Raw genomic sequence first — 17,266 nt, forward strand, 5'->3', positions numbered from 1 at the left:
TGGTACAGCATGCCCTAGATTTGGAAAAAAAAAGTGTGAAAAGACATTAAAGGTAGCATAAACTTTGAGCAAAATCTAAGAGGGTGCAGCAACTGTTTTCCTGGTTTTTGTCTGATTTGACACAGAATAACCCAGCTGCATGTCATTTGGCTCAAATCCTCCCAGTCAGTGCTCAGTTCTTACATTGACTCAGACAGGTTAGATAGCAAGCAAAGTCTACTTAGACAGTGATACATTTAAAAAATAAAACTTGTGTTTTGCTTAAATATCTGATCCTTCTGCTATTACGAAACGCAATTTTGGTTGTTTATAGCATTATCTCTTTTAATGTGATAAAAACACTAAATAATAATTTTGACTATGTATTGGTATGTAATTCACGTGATGTAAGGTGCTGGAAAAAGCTTTAAAATGGACCTTGAAAGTGCTTGAAAACCTTGACCTTGGAAAAGGTGTACGAACCTTGGCATTACTAACAGCCAATCCAGTCTGCTCAAAGCGATGGTCTTTTTCACAAATAGGTTGCACGTAAGGGGAAAAAAAGTATCTTCCACTTAAGGGGCCCTATCTTGCACCGTGTGCAGCACAGTGCAAAACCCGACGCAAATGTCAATTTCCCGTCCAGCGCCCGCGACTAGGATTAGCTTGTGTTTGACAGGGTGGGGGGCTGGGCAACATCACGATGGACGATGATATCATCCATCGGCACAACCCTAGCCCTGCTGTCTCAGTGATTTGTCAACTCCTCATTGTTGATAGGACATGTCCCCTCCTACTTTAAGCATGCTACTATCCAGCCCATATTAAATATAACCAACCTAGATACTGCCTTGCCCAATAACTACAGGCCCATATTTAAGCTTTTTGTCCGAAATTTTAGAGAAAGTTGTGGCAACCCAACTGACTGCTGTGTTGGAGAGACACAATTCTTATAAGTTTCGATCAGGGTTTTGGCTCTGGGGCCCTAGCTATTCTTGTTGTATATGCTGTCCTTGGAATAAATCATAAACAGATACAATATTGCTTACAAGTTATATGCAGATGATATTCAACTACATTTTTCATTTAAACCCAGTGAGGCCACCAGTTTGTCTAGGCTTATTGACTGTCTCAACGCTATGAGGGACTGGTTAGCAGTAAATTCATTACAGCTCAGTACTGATAAGACGGAGGTTCTGATTGTTGCTCCAGAAAAGATCGTCCCCACAATCATACAATGTATTAGGCCTCTTTCTGCACTGGCTACCTGTCAAATATGTAATTTCATTTAAGATTCTCACATTAACATGAGAGCATTGCATGGTCAGTCGGCTGACGTACTGGAACCTTATTTGACAGCGCACCCTCTAAGGTCCAATATTTCAAATTTGCTAACTGTTCCTCGCTCCCGGCTGTAGACCAGTGGTGACCGAGCCTTCCGAGTCAGTAGCACCAAGACTTTGTAACGCTCTACCTGCTCTAATATGATCTGCTGTCTCTGGTGACTCTTTTACAAATCAGTTAAATACCTAATTTTTTAAACAGGCGTTTGGTTGACCTGTCTGCACTTTAAGTTTTTTTTTTTTATGTATTACTTTGTGATTTTAATTTTGCACTGTGTTTTAATATGTATCATATTGTATGTTTTATGTAAAGCACTTTGTGATTTTTATCTGTGCAAAGCGTTATATAAATACATGTTACTTACTTTCCAAGGTCAAGGATAAACTTTCAATCTCAACATAAATATTTTTGATGAGGTTCGTTGAAATTGGTTTTAAATATTTGCTACCACATATGTACTTAGCGGGACATTTTACATTTGAAAATTAAACTTGTCAGTCCTCTCTGGTGCACACACTAGGTATTACAAGCTTTGGCATTTCTTTGCTGCAATATTCATCAGCTAAAATGGGTTTATAACATCAGCCATGCCGATGTATCGATTGGCCTCTAATATTGAATGACGAACATACATTTCCAATAAAGGAATTAACTGCGTTTGATGAGTGCACACTTGAACTTTTCATCTTGTTGCTACAAATCAATCACATACCTCTGAAGTGCTGCTCTGTGCTCACAAAACAGAATTAAGTCCACAGCTTTGTGATTAAGGACAAAATCTTTAAGCATAAGGATTTACTTTGGCATTTTGAGATTAGGATTTACCAAAAGCGTCATACATTGGCACCTGAAGAAACCGAAACTATTTCACAGAGCCAGTGGTGGCTAACTAAATAACATGTTTTTATGGGCTAAGGCGTGTAGGTCTATTAGTAAACCACTTGCTATGTTGAGGTTAGTTTTTGAGAGTGCCAGATTCCATTGGGTTGTTTTCTTTGGTGAGTGAGTGTGTATGTGTTTGTCTGACTGTCTGGACATCTCTGTTTGACGATAATTAGGTAATTGGTACATGTATGTAAACCCACAAATATGCCTACATCCTGTTGTCTTTGTTTGTATGCTTTTATGTGATTTGTTTCACATTCTCCAGGTCTGATTGTGCAAGATTTTAGTTTCTGGATCTATTAGTTGTGTTTTCAACCTGAGTAAGACAGCCTGTTCCAAGTAGTTATCCAAATTCAACTTCAGTTCATGTTTGAAATGCCGTGTTTTGGCAAGAAAGCCGTCCCTCAAGACCTGATACGGATCACCCAACTGAGGAGAACACAAAAGCATACAAATATAATCTATTTCAATTCAGGGTTGCCAAACACTAAATGCAGGTGTTTCCCAGCAACAGCATATTTGTATTGATATTTCAGTTTTCTTGGAGAAGTAGAAGTAAGTGCAACATCATTGTATGTTCCACATTTCTCTTGATTTACGGTGAGGTTTAGAGCTTTTGTAAAAATCCATGGCAACTGAAGCCGAGTCTGTACGTTCCCAAAATGCGTCCTCTTCAAATGGCCTCCCAGTTTGTGCTCCCCCCTGATGTTGTGAGGTCTAATACAACTTATCAACGAGTCTACCAATGAGGGTCAAGTCCAGAACAAACATTAATTTGAAACCGCTCCAATAATATGTACTACAAACACTGACTTCTCTTCAATTCCCTGCTCTATTAGAGGAAATCTCCACCTGCAGCTGGTGCCAAGACAAATAAACCCCTCAGGAGAAGAAAGAAGGGGAGGACAGAAAGAGGAACATGAGGAAGAATTGCAACTACAGCAACAACAGTCAACATAACAATGGAAAATGCTGCATCTGTCTCCACAGTGTGGTTGAACTACGTATGTCTGGACGTGATGGGATACATTTTTATGGATGCTTTAAGGCAGCGACAGTCCCCAAATCATTCCCTGCGTATAAGCACTTTCAACACGCCAGTCTGGAGTCAAGAAAAGCATTGCGTTTCACCACACTGTTGCCTTTGTTTATTTCAAAATCAAAGCTCGGCCTTAGAGATGATGCTGTGGTTGCTCTGCGCTTGGGTAGTGAGGTAATGATCTCATGAATGTCACAAATATTACTTAACTCGTGGGATTTCTTCCACTCTTTAAACGTAATTCTGTAAAAAATTCTGGATAATTTCCAACACAGCCACGATACAGTTTAGTGGCAGGGAAATTTCCAGCTGTCTAAAATATCAATGTTAGAAAGGCAGAGTTTCTTTACCATCAGCAGCCTCAATAGAAACTCACCTCCTACTTGCTGCTGCTCGGAGGCATCTCGGATAACATCCAAAACTGACGACCTGAAGAAGAAATACATACAACAGAAAATTAATCACACCACTAAATCACAGAATAACTTCAGGATATTGCAAATTGATGATGCTTAAGAATTTAATGGATGGATTTTTTTCCTTAAAAAACTAGGCAAAAATGATCTGTAGCTGGTGGAATCTGCTGTATTCGCCTACTCCTGCAGGAAAAGGAGCTAGTGATGTAAGTCCTAACAGTTTATTGAAACTGATACATGTGTAACAAATTAAGCGCACTGGTTTTTATCCTATTAAAAACATGAATGCAGCACAAAAACATCATGATGAAATTAGTCAGTAACCAAACCATGCACTCAGTGATATGTAACATATTGTGCAAACTATGTGATTGTACATCCAGTTGTAGAGCATTCAACATATCAAAAATAAAACAGATGAGGTCAGAAATCCAACAGTAAGACCTCCATAAAAAAGACAAGCAGATATACGTAACGCTGATACTTTATACCTTTCATATTTATATACAGGCATACTGAGAGAAACAAAACATACCATTTACATATTGAAAATGTCAAACACATGCCGTGAACATTTTAAAAATAAATATAATGAATATAAATAACCCAAGATACATGAGGCAGATTGCCAAGCCAGTCTGACCCCCGCCATCGTCCAGCTGGCACTCAGACCGTAACTGCAGTTGTTATTCTTCCTCCCACTCAATCAAACCAGCTTTCCTCGTTACCCAGAATGTCGTGTCCGATTGGAACACGGTCAGTGCCTAAAATGTTTCTCTCAGCGCTTCGTTCCGCCAGCACAACACTGGAGACCAGTGGGGGGATAATTGAATGAGTTTCTCATTTGCCAGCCAAGATAGCCTTTCCCTTTGGCATCACATTGTGGAATTAGGTTCTCTCTCTCTCCTGTGTCTCTCCTCCTCTCATTGTTCCTAGTTGAGTTTGATGAATGGTGTGACAGAAATCGTCAAGCTAACACACACAGCCGTCCAGCCTACCGTGTCTGGCAATTAACTGACACTGTCCGCACTCTCTTCTCCAACACTTTGGATGCCATTGCACTTCTCAGTCAAACTGGGCTCAGTTTAGGGCTGCTTAGAAGTCCACATTACACATGGAGACTTAAGTGAAGACTTTTAAATCATTAGGTAGTGGTGAGTAAGTCACTGGTTGCCATATTGGGAGCATTTTCCTGTAATGGCACTCTTGTTCTAGGAATAGTTTTCCATCCCTAAAATTTTGCCAACTATACCCCAGACAGGTTAACAATTATCCAAAAACATCTTCTGTGGTTTTGGTAACCTCCACTTTAAGCACAATGATTGATGAGCTATCCTCTCCTAAAATATTGTGCAGCTTTTAGTGTCTACTCCTTCTAAAGTGCAGATACAAACTTTCTCTGGGATGGGACACCATGTGGGGTGTTTGATGTGCAGATGGCAGCGCAGGAGATTTCTAAAGGTATGGACACACAGAGCCGACGGCCAAACGTCGGCAGAAAAGGCAGTTGGGCTGATCAAGTCTCCCCAAAAAAGTGCCTCGGAACACACCAAAGCGACGAGATGTAATACGTCTCCATAACAGCAGGCGGCGCTAATCTGTACTGTCGCCCAAAAGTGAAAACCGGCAGCTGATTGGACGAACGCGTCACATGGGTCTTGTTTCTCTGGAAATTCAAAGACAGACTGTCGTGGCGGCTTGTTCAGAATACGATCTCATATTGTACTAAAAGTTCTTTTTTTTCACAGTTCACCGAAATGTGTTTCTGAAAACATTTTAAGCGAGAAATAGGCCATGCAGTTGCTGAATCTGTCTTCATTTCAGATCAACAAAGGTCAGTTTAAAAGATTTTTGTCAGATTTTGAGAGACTCTAGTCACGCTCATTCCGCTCCCCGTTTCCAGGTTAGCACTCTACCAATCAGATGGGTCATTTGAGTCTGACTGCCAGCAGTGCTTGCCCGGACGATTATACATGTCAAACCGGCCAAAATGAAGGACGATGGCCCCTCGGACGGACGACGGCACGGAACACACCGAACAGACTCGAGTCACTGACCTCGCCAGACTGTCCAACGGCCAATTATCGGCTCTGTGTGTCCACACCTTAAGACTTATACATTGATGTTTGATATATCATAGCACATGCATCTAGTATAAATGCTCACACATCCCACACGTGCTACTTTACTGCAGATTATCTCCTAAAGCACACATTCACACAACCACAACAAACAATTCTTTATTTTTATTATTCTGACAAGTTATGATAGCTTCTTGTGATAGTGCAGTTGGGAGCATAGGCTGCTTTAACAAACATCTTACTTTTTAACACAAAGAACTACAGGTTTGATTTTTCAGCATTACCTCTGAGGGCAATACTTTTTGGCAACCAATCTAAAATTGTGGGTGTTAAATTCACCAGCATGAGAGCGTTTTGAAACTTGTGTTACCAAGTAACGACAACACATTTTCTAAAAAAAAAAGATGACCTGACATTTATGAGATGGACTGTTTGCTGTATGTGTGGCAAATTTCAAGTCTCTACAAGTTAATTTATGTACCACACTGTTATGAACTGTAACTGACAGGCTGAGTGGTAGAAAATCAATCTAAAAACTTTATTTAGGAACTTCAGCAAATTTTTTGTGTAAAGTTTACATGATTTGCACTACATAAACTAACATGTACTAAGCCACATGTATGGCCCTGAGCATCCTGGGTGGCCCTTATGGAAACCAATCTTCTTACCCTTACAGTGTCAGTCTCATGGCTATTCACTGAGCAAAACAAGAGCAGGGAAAGTTTTGTGAAATAAAGTTAGTGAAATAGAGACGATGTGGCATGAAGTGTGGAACAAATGGAATAAAAGCTTGAAGGCAAATGTTTAGAAATGAAACATGTTCAAGAAAAATCATATGCTTTATATGTGCTCTCAAGTCAAAACATTTCAGGATTGATTTGCTTTTAACCACAGTCAAAAGTTAAAACATTTTTGAATCAGAAGCCTCTTACTAGATAATGAAAAATGTGCTTTTCCTTTGAAACATGAAATACAGGAGGAACAAAAACAAGATGTTTGTGGGGGAAAAAGATTGTGGCATATCACTGACTCGCACAGGAAACAAATGATCTTCTGCAAGTGACCTAGTTTATCTCAAATATCCAAAGTATGTGTCCCTGAGATGTTGTCCAATAATACCAAAGTTGAGTCTAGTGTCTGAAATTGTGCATATGTGTGTTCATGTTGTTCTTTTGAGGTCCTGCAGAGTTGTTGTTGTTATTCTTACCACCCAAGCAAAGAGCAGATAGCCTGTCAAAACAAGCACTCTCACTTCCGACAGGGAGACAGCTTTCCGAACGGATGCAGTTGGGTTGCGTTTTTTTCATCTGCTTTGGAATGCTTGCAAATACAGTTTATGGAAGGTAGATGTCAAGGAAGTGAAAAACGTGTAATAATTACAGCAGAGCCTGGGATGGGAGAGACAATATTTAATAAACTTGACTACATTGAAAACATTGAAAATGCATATACAACCAAATGCTGATACAGAATGATTCATTGCTCAGTTAAATGCATATAAAATGAGCACCAAATGTTTATATGGACTGCCTAGTATTAGAGATTTTAGATTAGAGAGATAGGTATAACAAACGTATAGGACTCTAATTTTTTCAACCCAGGACACATAAACTGCAACACCTGCACAATCAAATACAATCCCCCCACTTGAAATTGGCTACTATCAGTGTGAAAGTTGTTGTATTCTGTTTTCTTTTTTATTGAGCCTGACATTCTGTATTCATTGTTAAGGATGACGTTTTTTGCTGTTGCATTGCATAATACTGTAAAGTGTTCTCGTTACTCTGTTTTCATATAAATTAGTAGATGCTGTGCACCACTCGATGGTGTTTTAAGCCCCCAACGTCTCCTTCCAAGCAGCACTGTGACCGTTGACTTCAAGGCACCTAACCCTAACCATAACCATAACCATTGCCTAATCCTAGTGCTTTAAGTGCTAGCAGCGCTGCCTGGAAGGAGATGTTGGGGGGCTTAAAACACCGATAAACCTGTGCACCTCAGCGAACCGTTAATTTCATTGATCTTTGATCAATACGTCCCTGTGAATAAAATACGAGATCATGTATTGCAGGTGCACAGTTCTTCTAGTGTGTTTAAATAGTGAATTAAACTTAAAAAAAGTATACATTTATACATTTTACTCATATCCTAATGTTGACTTTTTATGTCTTTCCATCCATTTTTTACTGCTTTGTTCAATGGTGTACCCGCTGTTGCAAATGGAGAAAGGTCTGTTCAGACTGTTCAGATCAAAGTCACAGGAGGGGCTGATGGGAGGCCAGCAGTGTGGTGGTGGGGGGGGGGGGGGGAATTTACCATTCAGAATAGCTGCCATGCATATATAAGCCTTTGATTAACAGCTGGGGTACCTTGGCACCACTGTTAGCCCCTCAAGGTGTGGAAAGGTTTCCAAGTCTCTTCTGCCAAATGCAATGAGGTGGCTGCTTTTGAAGTTCTAATCATACAAGCATCTGTTTGGAGATGGAGAGTCCGTCAAAATAAGGATCCAGATTCCAGCTTTTCATCAGTGGACTGATGGTTTTATTTATATGGTTTATTTATATCGTTGGTTCATCTTTAGATTGGAAAATAAGTATGAGAAAGGTATCACGGATATGGCTTGTTTTAATAGCCAGGTCAATTTTGTAAAAACAACCAGACAAAGGTTGAGTATTTGTACTTTGAATGTCAACCTTTAAAGTTTTTTCATCTCCCAAAAACATTCATAGTTGTTATTTTGTTAATGGAAATTAAACCTAACTACTGTAGATTAAAAAGGGGATTTGAAAGAATCTGAACCCGATAATAATATTCAATACTTGATTCTGATCAGCCCCAACCATAATGGCACTGTAACAAAACAGCGTGTTGGACTACTGTATATTGCTGTGTGTATAGTTAACTGTGTGAATATGATTCTACTGTATGAAACGAAACAGTCACCAGCTTTACATATAGACAATCATCTCCACCTCTCTCTCTCTCTCTCTCTTGCTTCTTGCCAAAGTTTGAGGCGTATTGGATCGGAGATAGATTCGCTGCTCTTACCACTAATCCGTCCAGGCCTGTTGGTCCCTGCGCTATCACCGCTGCTTTGACAGATATCAGCGGCTCCAAACCAGGCACAGTTAAACTCTCCCATTGCTGCCGGCTTATTATCTCTTCTTTGGACCTACACCGGCATTGAAACGGCTGCCAAGTGCGTAACTGAAGAAAATGCATGGGATGTACAGCATAGAGAGGCTTCTAGCTGACAGCTGTTCAAGGTGTTCTAAGATGCATGTACGGAATGAGATGAGTAGCTTAAAAAAAGAAGTAAAGTGACACTTTATTCATTTCTTTTCACTGCATATGACCCATGCTATTTATTTAGATAATCTCTTAACATCAGATCAGAGTGGAATGCATATCAGCGTCTTTCAAGTTAAGTTCAAGGGTTTTCAGGAATAATAATACTGCTGGTGCAAGTTATTTTTAGCGATGACATAGTTGGGACTAAAATCAAAATGCTCTCAGTCATTGTTTTATGCATATTTTTACTTGGTTTAAGGAAGATTAACATTTTAAGAATTTATGCGCGATAATAAGAGACTTGCCTTGCCATTATTTTTACAGCATGTTGGCTAAGTCTGACAAGTTAACCTTTTGAAGCTGAAATTCACTTTTTCCATCTCATTCTTTATCCCTTTGTTATTACAGGGTGCCGTAATGATCAGAGGAAATATGTTTTCCTAATCGAAAACAGGTGGAATTTTGATAATTCATTATCAACCAGTCAGAAGCTTCTTTTCTTCACTTATTGTACGCATGTACACACAAACAGAATGTGTTTAGCGTTCCTGTTGTCACCGTAAGCAGACTGTGTGATTGTCTGTATCACAGTTGTTTTGCTTTGTGTACTGTATGCCTCGAACAATAAGGTGCATGCAGAGAGTTACACTACATGGCAGCCCCTTCCCACACACTGGCTCCTGTGGTTGCCTTTATGTTAATACTCTGACCTAAAGTATGCAGAGGCGAATCGGGAGGGTGTTATTAGTGGGTATGCATGCGTATGCTCCGTTTGGTAGCATCTCCGCAGTCGCTAACACCAGCCACTGACTCATGGCTAAGGCAGAAACCGCTGTGGCCTAAGTGCACTTTAAGTTGACGCCTAATAAAAGACCTAAAAACACCCTGAAACACTCACATGTGCAATATTAACACAAAAAGGATACAGCTAGGCATACCAGCTAGTGTATACACATCCATTTATTCACTGTTATTCTGTTCTGGCATGAAAAGACCTGTTAACACATAGACACAAATATCACTGTGCTGACAGTTGGCAGGAGCCACAGAGGACCAGGGAGGGCTCCTTGCTCCTTAATGCGGCAGCCCGATGGTGTGCACTGACAGCTGGGAGCGGCCGTAGCAAACCTCCTGGGGCTGGGAACTGGAGCAGCAGGCAGCCTGGAGCTTTGAGGATCAGAGAAACCCTCTCTTCTATTCTTTCTCCACCCTCCTTTTACTCCCTCGCTTCACAGACTCTGTAATTATGCCGCTCCTGCCAGAGCTGCTTGAAGTTTAGCCAATTAGACAATAAAGACCAGAGCTTTCTCTCCTGCTCTGTTTCCCTCCCTGGTCACACCCTTACGTGTCTCCTCACGCTTTACCTCTCGTATTTTACAGTCTGTCTTGTTTGGACTCAGAATACTGAAAAATCATCCACCTCCTCCTACGCACATGCTTTGTTTCCCTCTCATTCTCCAATTCTTTATGATATACTCCTGACCTTTTTAGCTTGCAGTAAGTAAGCAGATATCTGTTCTTCTGACGTCATCTTGGCTCCTTCTGCTTCTTCAATCACTTTTATTTTCTCTGTACCTTGTTGCTCCAGCTTCTTTTTCTCTTCATCCTTTATTCACCAGGTTTTATCCACATAACCTCTTAACCTCATTTGGAACACCCTTACTGTACAACACACCTAGACATTGTCAGCTTGGCCTCCACAGCAAAGCTAGCAGACAGTCCTGTTGTTGTTTTACACTTTAATGTTCTGTCTAATTTTATGTGGTGGATTGTAAACAGTGGCTAAAGTTAGTTTGGTAACTGTAGCCGGTGTCTGGGGCGGACACAGCAGCCCAGTCTGCGTTGCCCAGTGTTCTCTGGTGGTTTTAGACCACTGGCAAGCAGCTGCATAGTCTGTATGAGAAATAATTACAATTGTAGAGCTTTCTCCTTCTTTTCTGTCCCTCCTCCCCATCGTGCCCTCGTTGCCTGTGTCTTGCTGATGTAGGGTTTTGAGGAACCCTAGAATTGAGGGCTGTTTTTAGTGGTTGTGTGTGACGTTCTTCGTTATTCAGTTTAGTCATGTCACTAAAGCTGGAGCTATGTTGGTAGCGTGCTGGCAGGCAGGATGTGTGTATTTGAATGGTCAACCGTGGCAAAACAGCAAGAGCATGACTACACTAACTAGGACACAATTTTGTTTTTGCTTGTCAACTTAATATTTCTGGTTCTTTGAAAGTGCAACGTCTACATTCCTCTTAAAGTTTAACCAACATGAGGCAAACGTGGTATGAAACAGATTGTATTTATTATTAATAAATCCTTCACTTAATGACTTTGTTTTCTTCTCTAACAGCAAATTCTCCGTCACTCCCGTGCTAACGCCACCAAGGTCATTTTCCTGATTACTGATGGCTACTCCAACGGCGGGGACCCTCGGCCGGTGGCGGCAGCTCTGAGGGAACGTAGTGTTGAGATCTTCACCTTGGGCATCTGGCAGGGTAACATCAAGGAGCTTCATGACATGGCCTCGCACCCAAAGGACCAGCACTGCTACCTAGTGCACAACTTTGCCGAGTTTGAGGCCCTGGCTCGTCGTGCACTGCATGAAGGTATGAAAAACAGATGAGGATAACTTAAGATACATGTTGGGCTATTTCTTTCTTATAGTAGAGCTTTTTTAAAGATATCTTAAAGGTCCCATATTGTAAAAAGTGAGATTTTCACGTTTTTTTTATTATAAAGCAGGTTGAGATGCCATATAAATACTGTGAAAGTATCAAAACGCTCAATGCACAGGAAAAAGGAAACAGTCCGTATTCATAAAGAGACAAGCTCTAAAATGGAGCGTTCCTGACAGAGGGTGAACACAGGTACATTCAGACAGACACCATGAGAAAAATTATGTGATTTTTGGACATTAAAGCATGTAAACATGTTTTAGTAGAAGCCTAGTCTCGCTGTGCCAGACCTTTCGCCACCACAGCACTGCAGAGGAGGGTCTGGCTAGTCCACACAGCCAGTCCTTCCAGAAAAATGCAGAGTTTTTTGTGATTGTTGTGGGCAAAAATCCTTGATTATGCGGCACATTTTCTTAAAAAATGCAATGGAATATGCGGGATATTTATACAATTTTATGCTATGAAATTGCAGGAACTTGCAAAAACTGCGGTTTCATCATGGCTTCATCGTTTACGTCACTTCATAACGTCACTTCATAACGTCACTTCATAACGTTCCCATGGCAACAGGGGAAAATGGCTGCTCTTGTGTGAAGTAAACGCAACATTTTTCAACTTTCTAAGATATATGTGTTACTTTTTTGCAACGAAAATGCGGGGATTATGAAATCATGCATCCCTGCGTATTTTGCGCGGAAATTGGCAATTTATGCGGCGAAAGTGCAGCGTATTTGAAAAAATGCGGCCCCCGTATAAATATGCGCACTTTGGCTGATTATGCATTGAATTTTGCGATCGCATAATCACGTTTTCTGGAGGGACTGCACAGCATTCCGGGATGGGAGACAAACATGCTCTGGTTTATAGGTATTCCTTTAAACCAATCACAATCGTCATGGGCGGTGCTAGGCACTGGGAAAAGCTGCGGTGCCGCTGTAAAATAGCCTCGGGAAGGAACTTGTTTTGGTGGAACATGTGTACATTAAAAAGTTGTTAGTTGTCGTGCAACAGAAAACTCAGATTGGACAGATAGTCTAGCTAGCTGTCTGGATTTACCCTGCAGAGATCTGAGAAAAGGTTAATCATAGTCCTCATAAATCAACCGGAGTTTAAAATGCCAACAAAAAGGAAGCCCAAGGCAACAGATATCTGGCCTAATACAAATACAAATATGAACCTGAAAATGAGCATAATATGGGACCTTTAAAAGATTAAAAGAAACATCTGCAATCTCATTTCACAGCCTTAAAGAGTTTCCCACCCATTTTTGCTGAGTTACATCAAACACTGTGTTTTGGTAAATTGAAGTTGAAGCTACCGCAGAGCTCTTTGTGTCTTTAAAGCCTCAGTGCTCCCATTATCACCATTTGACCTTTAGCAATATTTCTTAAGTTAAGGATTTGACCCTAAAGTTTACTTAAAAGGAAGCAGATCATATTTCAAATGGAACCTGACAGCGTACATTTCACATGATCTCTTATGTACTGCCAACAGCCTTCAAGGCTTCACTTCCATACAGATTGAACAGAGTGAGGCCCTTTTCCCACACTTGAGGGGGACTTCCCACACTTTGGTGAAAAGAGGGTTTCAGTTATGGCTTTAAAACTTTAAATAACACCATAAATATCACAGCTGAGTACAGCTCTGAGTGTGTAGAAAGCTATAAATCCTACACATGCACTTGCAGACTGTATATGTGCACTCTCACACACAGCTTCTGAAATCCCAGACAGTAGGTGCAGTAGTAAAGATCAGTGAGACAGCGCAAGGATAAGGCCGTGAGAATGAAAGCCAACACACACCGCGCTATCAGCTCAGCCTCCGGTCCGTCTGTCTTGAAGTCTGCCCAATGCCTCTGCTGACAGCAGCCTCAAAGCACACACTCAGGTTTTCTAATGTGGAGCCACATGTTGAGCCACTCTCGCTGGCCATGGATCAAATCACAGAAATTACACCAGAGACCGCTCTGTCTTCCCCCTCTCTCAATAAGAGGGAAATAAAGAGGCGCCAATTGACTTCTCAAAATTAAATTTAAGTTTCCTTGTAGCCCAGCATCAAAGCCAGTTTTGGCGTCAGTCTCAACTCCTTCTTTTGCAAAATTATTTATGGGCTTTTGTTGGCGACTACTTAATTTCTATACTGGAAAAAAAGGATATGGTGTTTGCTTTTAGTCAGTAATACATGTGTGGCCTGCAGGCACTGTAGATTTTTTATTTATGCATTTCTGTGGTGAAGGTGTTCACTCTTATTTCTTGAGGAAAGGATGCCAGAAGTCTGGAAAGCCTGTGTTTAAATCAGTCTGTTGCCAGTCTTAATGGCATACTGTACATAGGCTACCAATATACTGTAATAATACATAGTTTAGATGCCCTTTAAGGCTTTCCCTCATTCATGCACCTTGCAAGTAGGTGACCCCTTACTGTAACAACTGACTACTTAAGTGAAATTGTCTGATTTCCAGGTAGTGAAATCTGATCCTACTGCACCCTGTGCTTCTCTGTGTCTGTTTCCCACCCTCAGACCTCCCCACGGGCAGCTACATCCAGGAAGATCTGTCGCGCTGCTCCTCTCTGTGTGAAGCAGGCAGGGATTGCTGCGACCTGATGGCCAGCTGTAAATGCGGCACGCACACTGGACAGTACGACTGCATCTGTGAGAAGGGATACTACGGCAAGGGTCTTCAGCACGAGTGCACAGGTAGGACAGATGTATGCCAGAATCTTGTCGCATCTCACCTGACTCGCCTCTATCTCAGCTGTGTCAGCAAACTCTCACAGTAACTTGTTTCCTCACTTTTCTTAAAGGTTCCTTTTCTGTTAATGTATCTCTTATTAGTAGAGAGCAGTGATGTAATGGTTTTTAATTACCTGGAAGGCCTCATGAGTTTGCTAGCATTTGAGGAGAGGTTTTATCTGTAAATCGCTCGTACAATATTACCAGTTATTCTGTGCCAAACACTGATACCTAATAGGACCTGGACAAGTTTACCTTTAGACATGTCAGGTGGAACAAGAAAGACGTAGATCAGCCCAAAATGTCTGTAACCTATGCAGGTAGTGTGTATTTTTAATGTGTGTATGTTTAGAGAGGCATATGGGTAAATATGTGTTTTACTGTGTGTAAAATGACACATAGGATCTTGAAATGATAATTATCATTCACAACTTTGTGTGGAAGCATCAAAGTGAGTTGCTACCCCTGTCCTCATCAGCAGTAAAAGTCAGAAAACTCCTTTTGACGGTCTAACTTAAATGAAAAAGTGTTTTGCTTGAGCAGTGGCCCTCAGCCCCTGCAAAGCTATAACTGTGTTTAAATAAGCAGAAAACCAACCCAGTAAAAGGTTTGTTTCTTACCACTTTTCACAACCTGACTGACTTTGTTTTTGCTCAGAGTTTGCAGCACTAAAACGAAAAAGAAGTGGAGGACTGAGACTGTGATGTCTTGGTGTGTTTTCTCTCTCCTCCACCTTCAATTTCCTCTTCATCTTATACATCTATTTTTTGTTCTTTACTTGCACCGTAAATCTTTCTGACATTTTAAAACTAACTGCCTTTTTTTCTGTGGCTCTTATTGCTTTGCCTCCCACTTCTGTTTCATACATATCTATTTAAAGAACTAAATCATCTGTTTCATCTGTTGCCAGAGTGCTCTGGGTTTACCCTGTTGTTCCTTACTACTGGTTATTTATAATGTTGTGGCTTCTAGGATTATTTTGTGGTTGCACACAAACGTCACAGATAAGATCTTCAGCCAAAGTCGCACTGTGTGTGTGTGTGTGTGTGTGTGTGTGTGTGTGTGTGTTTGTGAGACCATAAACAGTAAATCTTAGATGCAAACGCAGGCATGTTCATGCATATATTAATGTGGTGTAAACACATATGGAATCATTCCCTGGGTCCCGAAAAAAATTGTAGTAATGCAAAATGTACAGATGACAATTAAAAATTATAGAAGTTTTTGTCAAGAACAATTTAAATATATGACATGTAGGAGGGCTTTCTTTTTTCTTTATCTTTTAATTTCTCTTCAACACAAACATTTAGCTTTTCTACCATCTTCCTCAGAGTCTCCCCTTAACCTCTTTTAAAGCAGCTACACACCGGACAGTCTGGCGAGGTCAGTGACTTGAGTCTGTTCGGTGTCTTCCGTGCCGTCGTCCGTTGGAGGAGCTGTCGGCCTTCATTTTTGCCGACCTGACATGCTCAGTCGGAGACAGGGCAGTCGGGACTCACCTGCAAATGGCAAGCGGATGAGCGTGACTAAGCCTCTCAAAATCTGACAAAAGATCTTTGTCGATCTGAAATGAAGATAGATTCAGCAACTGCATGGCCTATTTCTCGTTAAAATGTTTTCAGAAACACGTTTCGGTGAACTATTTTAGTACAATATGAGATCGTAATCTGAATGAGTCGCCAGTAATGGCCATTCGAAAAATCCAAAATCCGGAAGCAGCAGCCAGATCCATGTGATGCGTTCGTCCGATCAGTTGCCGGTTTTAATTTTTTGGGCGACAATACAGATTAGCGCCGCCTGCTGTTATGGAGACGTGTTACGTCTTGTCGCTTTGGTGTGTTCCGAGGCACTTTTTTGACCAACTCGGGGAGACTGATCAGTCCAACTGCCTTTTCTGCCAACGGTCGGCCGTCTGGTTGGTGTGTAACTGCCTTTAGAGTCTAAAAATATGTTATTTTCACATGATTTAATGAACTCCATTATGTGTTTAACTCCACGAAACATCGATTAAAATTCAGGGACATTTCTTGTTTTCTCTCCATCAGTTGGTTGGGTTGACTACTATAAAATAATGGATCAAATAATAGAAATAATCTAAAATAAATTAGATAATAAGGTGAGAAGAGATTCATCTTTAATGATCGACAGACACAAATGTCTTTGCTGAGTGGAAGTGGGGAGGCAGTGGCTCTTCTTTATGAGGGGAAAGCCTCACATTCAGCCTCTAATTCTATTGAAAGCTCCCACTGCGGAATTGATAAACTTTGCAATGCATTCATTTTGTTTTGTTTGAGTGCGTTGCTTAAAATCAATTAAACGCTGCAGACAGTCAAATTAAAATGCTTGCCAGCAGCCTGTGTAATGATACATTCATTTGTTTTCTAAATGTCCATTCTCTGGTTTGTTAAATCTCCCAGTTACACAGCATAATGTTGCAATTTCATGCAGGTGGTCCCAGTCATTTAAGTGTAAGGTTAAGGGTTGATACATTGTTTTTACTGAATATATAATCACGAAAGTCACAGAGAAACATAGCAGTCTGTGTGATTGTTGGAGAGCAGAACGACTTGCAGATGCACTGGCTGGTGTGTGTGTGTGTGTGTTTGAGTAACTGCTGTGTTAAACCTCAGTGCTCACCCTTCGGGCAGGGGAGGCAGGTGGAAGGGAAAAAGGGACTAAGACGAAAATCAGTGCAGAGTGCGCTTCGTAGAGGAAACAGTCACAGAAATCTGGACAGCAATCTGCTCTAATAATAGGAAACAATGGGCCATAATCCTGGTTGTATTTGCCCTCTAGGTCTTCCTCTCTGTACCCACATGTTTTTAATCTAGAATAAGA

The 17,266-nt window shown here is 40.9% G+C and overlaps 1 protein-coding gene across 2 annotated transcripts in view; it reads left to right on the forward strand.

Annotated features, from left to right (window-relative positions):
• The window catches only part of svep1 (sushi, von Willebrand factor type A, EGF and pentraxin domain containing 1), a 104,935-nt gene that overhangs the window by 22,731 nt on the left and 64,938 nt on the right, over positions 1 to 17,266 (forward strand). For both annotated transcript variants that reach the window (XM_031289870.2, XM_031289871.2), the window contains exons 2-3: positions 11,371 to 11,626; positions 14,216 to 14,392. In XM_031289870.2, coding sequence (XP_031145730.1) covers positions 11,371 to 11,626; positions 14,216 to 14,392 — 433 coding nt within the window. The remainder of the gene's footprint in view (positions 1 to 11,370; positions 11,627 to 14,215; positions 14,393 to 17,266) is intronic.

The sequence above is a fragment of the Sander lucioperca genome, chromosome 17 (genome assembly GCF_008315115.2).
Source record: "Sander lucioperca isolate FBNREF2018 chromosome 17, SLUC_FBN_1.2, whole genome shotgun sequence".
In the NCBI taxonomy this organism is placed as follows: Eukaryota; Metazoa; Chordata; class Actinopteri; order Perciformes; family Percidae; genus Sander; species Sander lucioperca.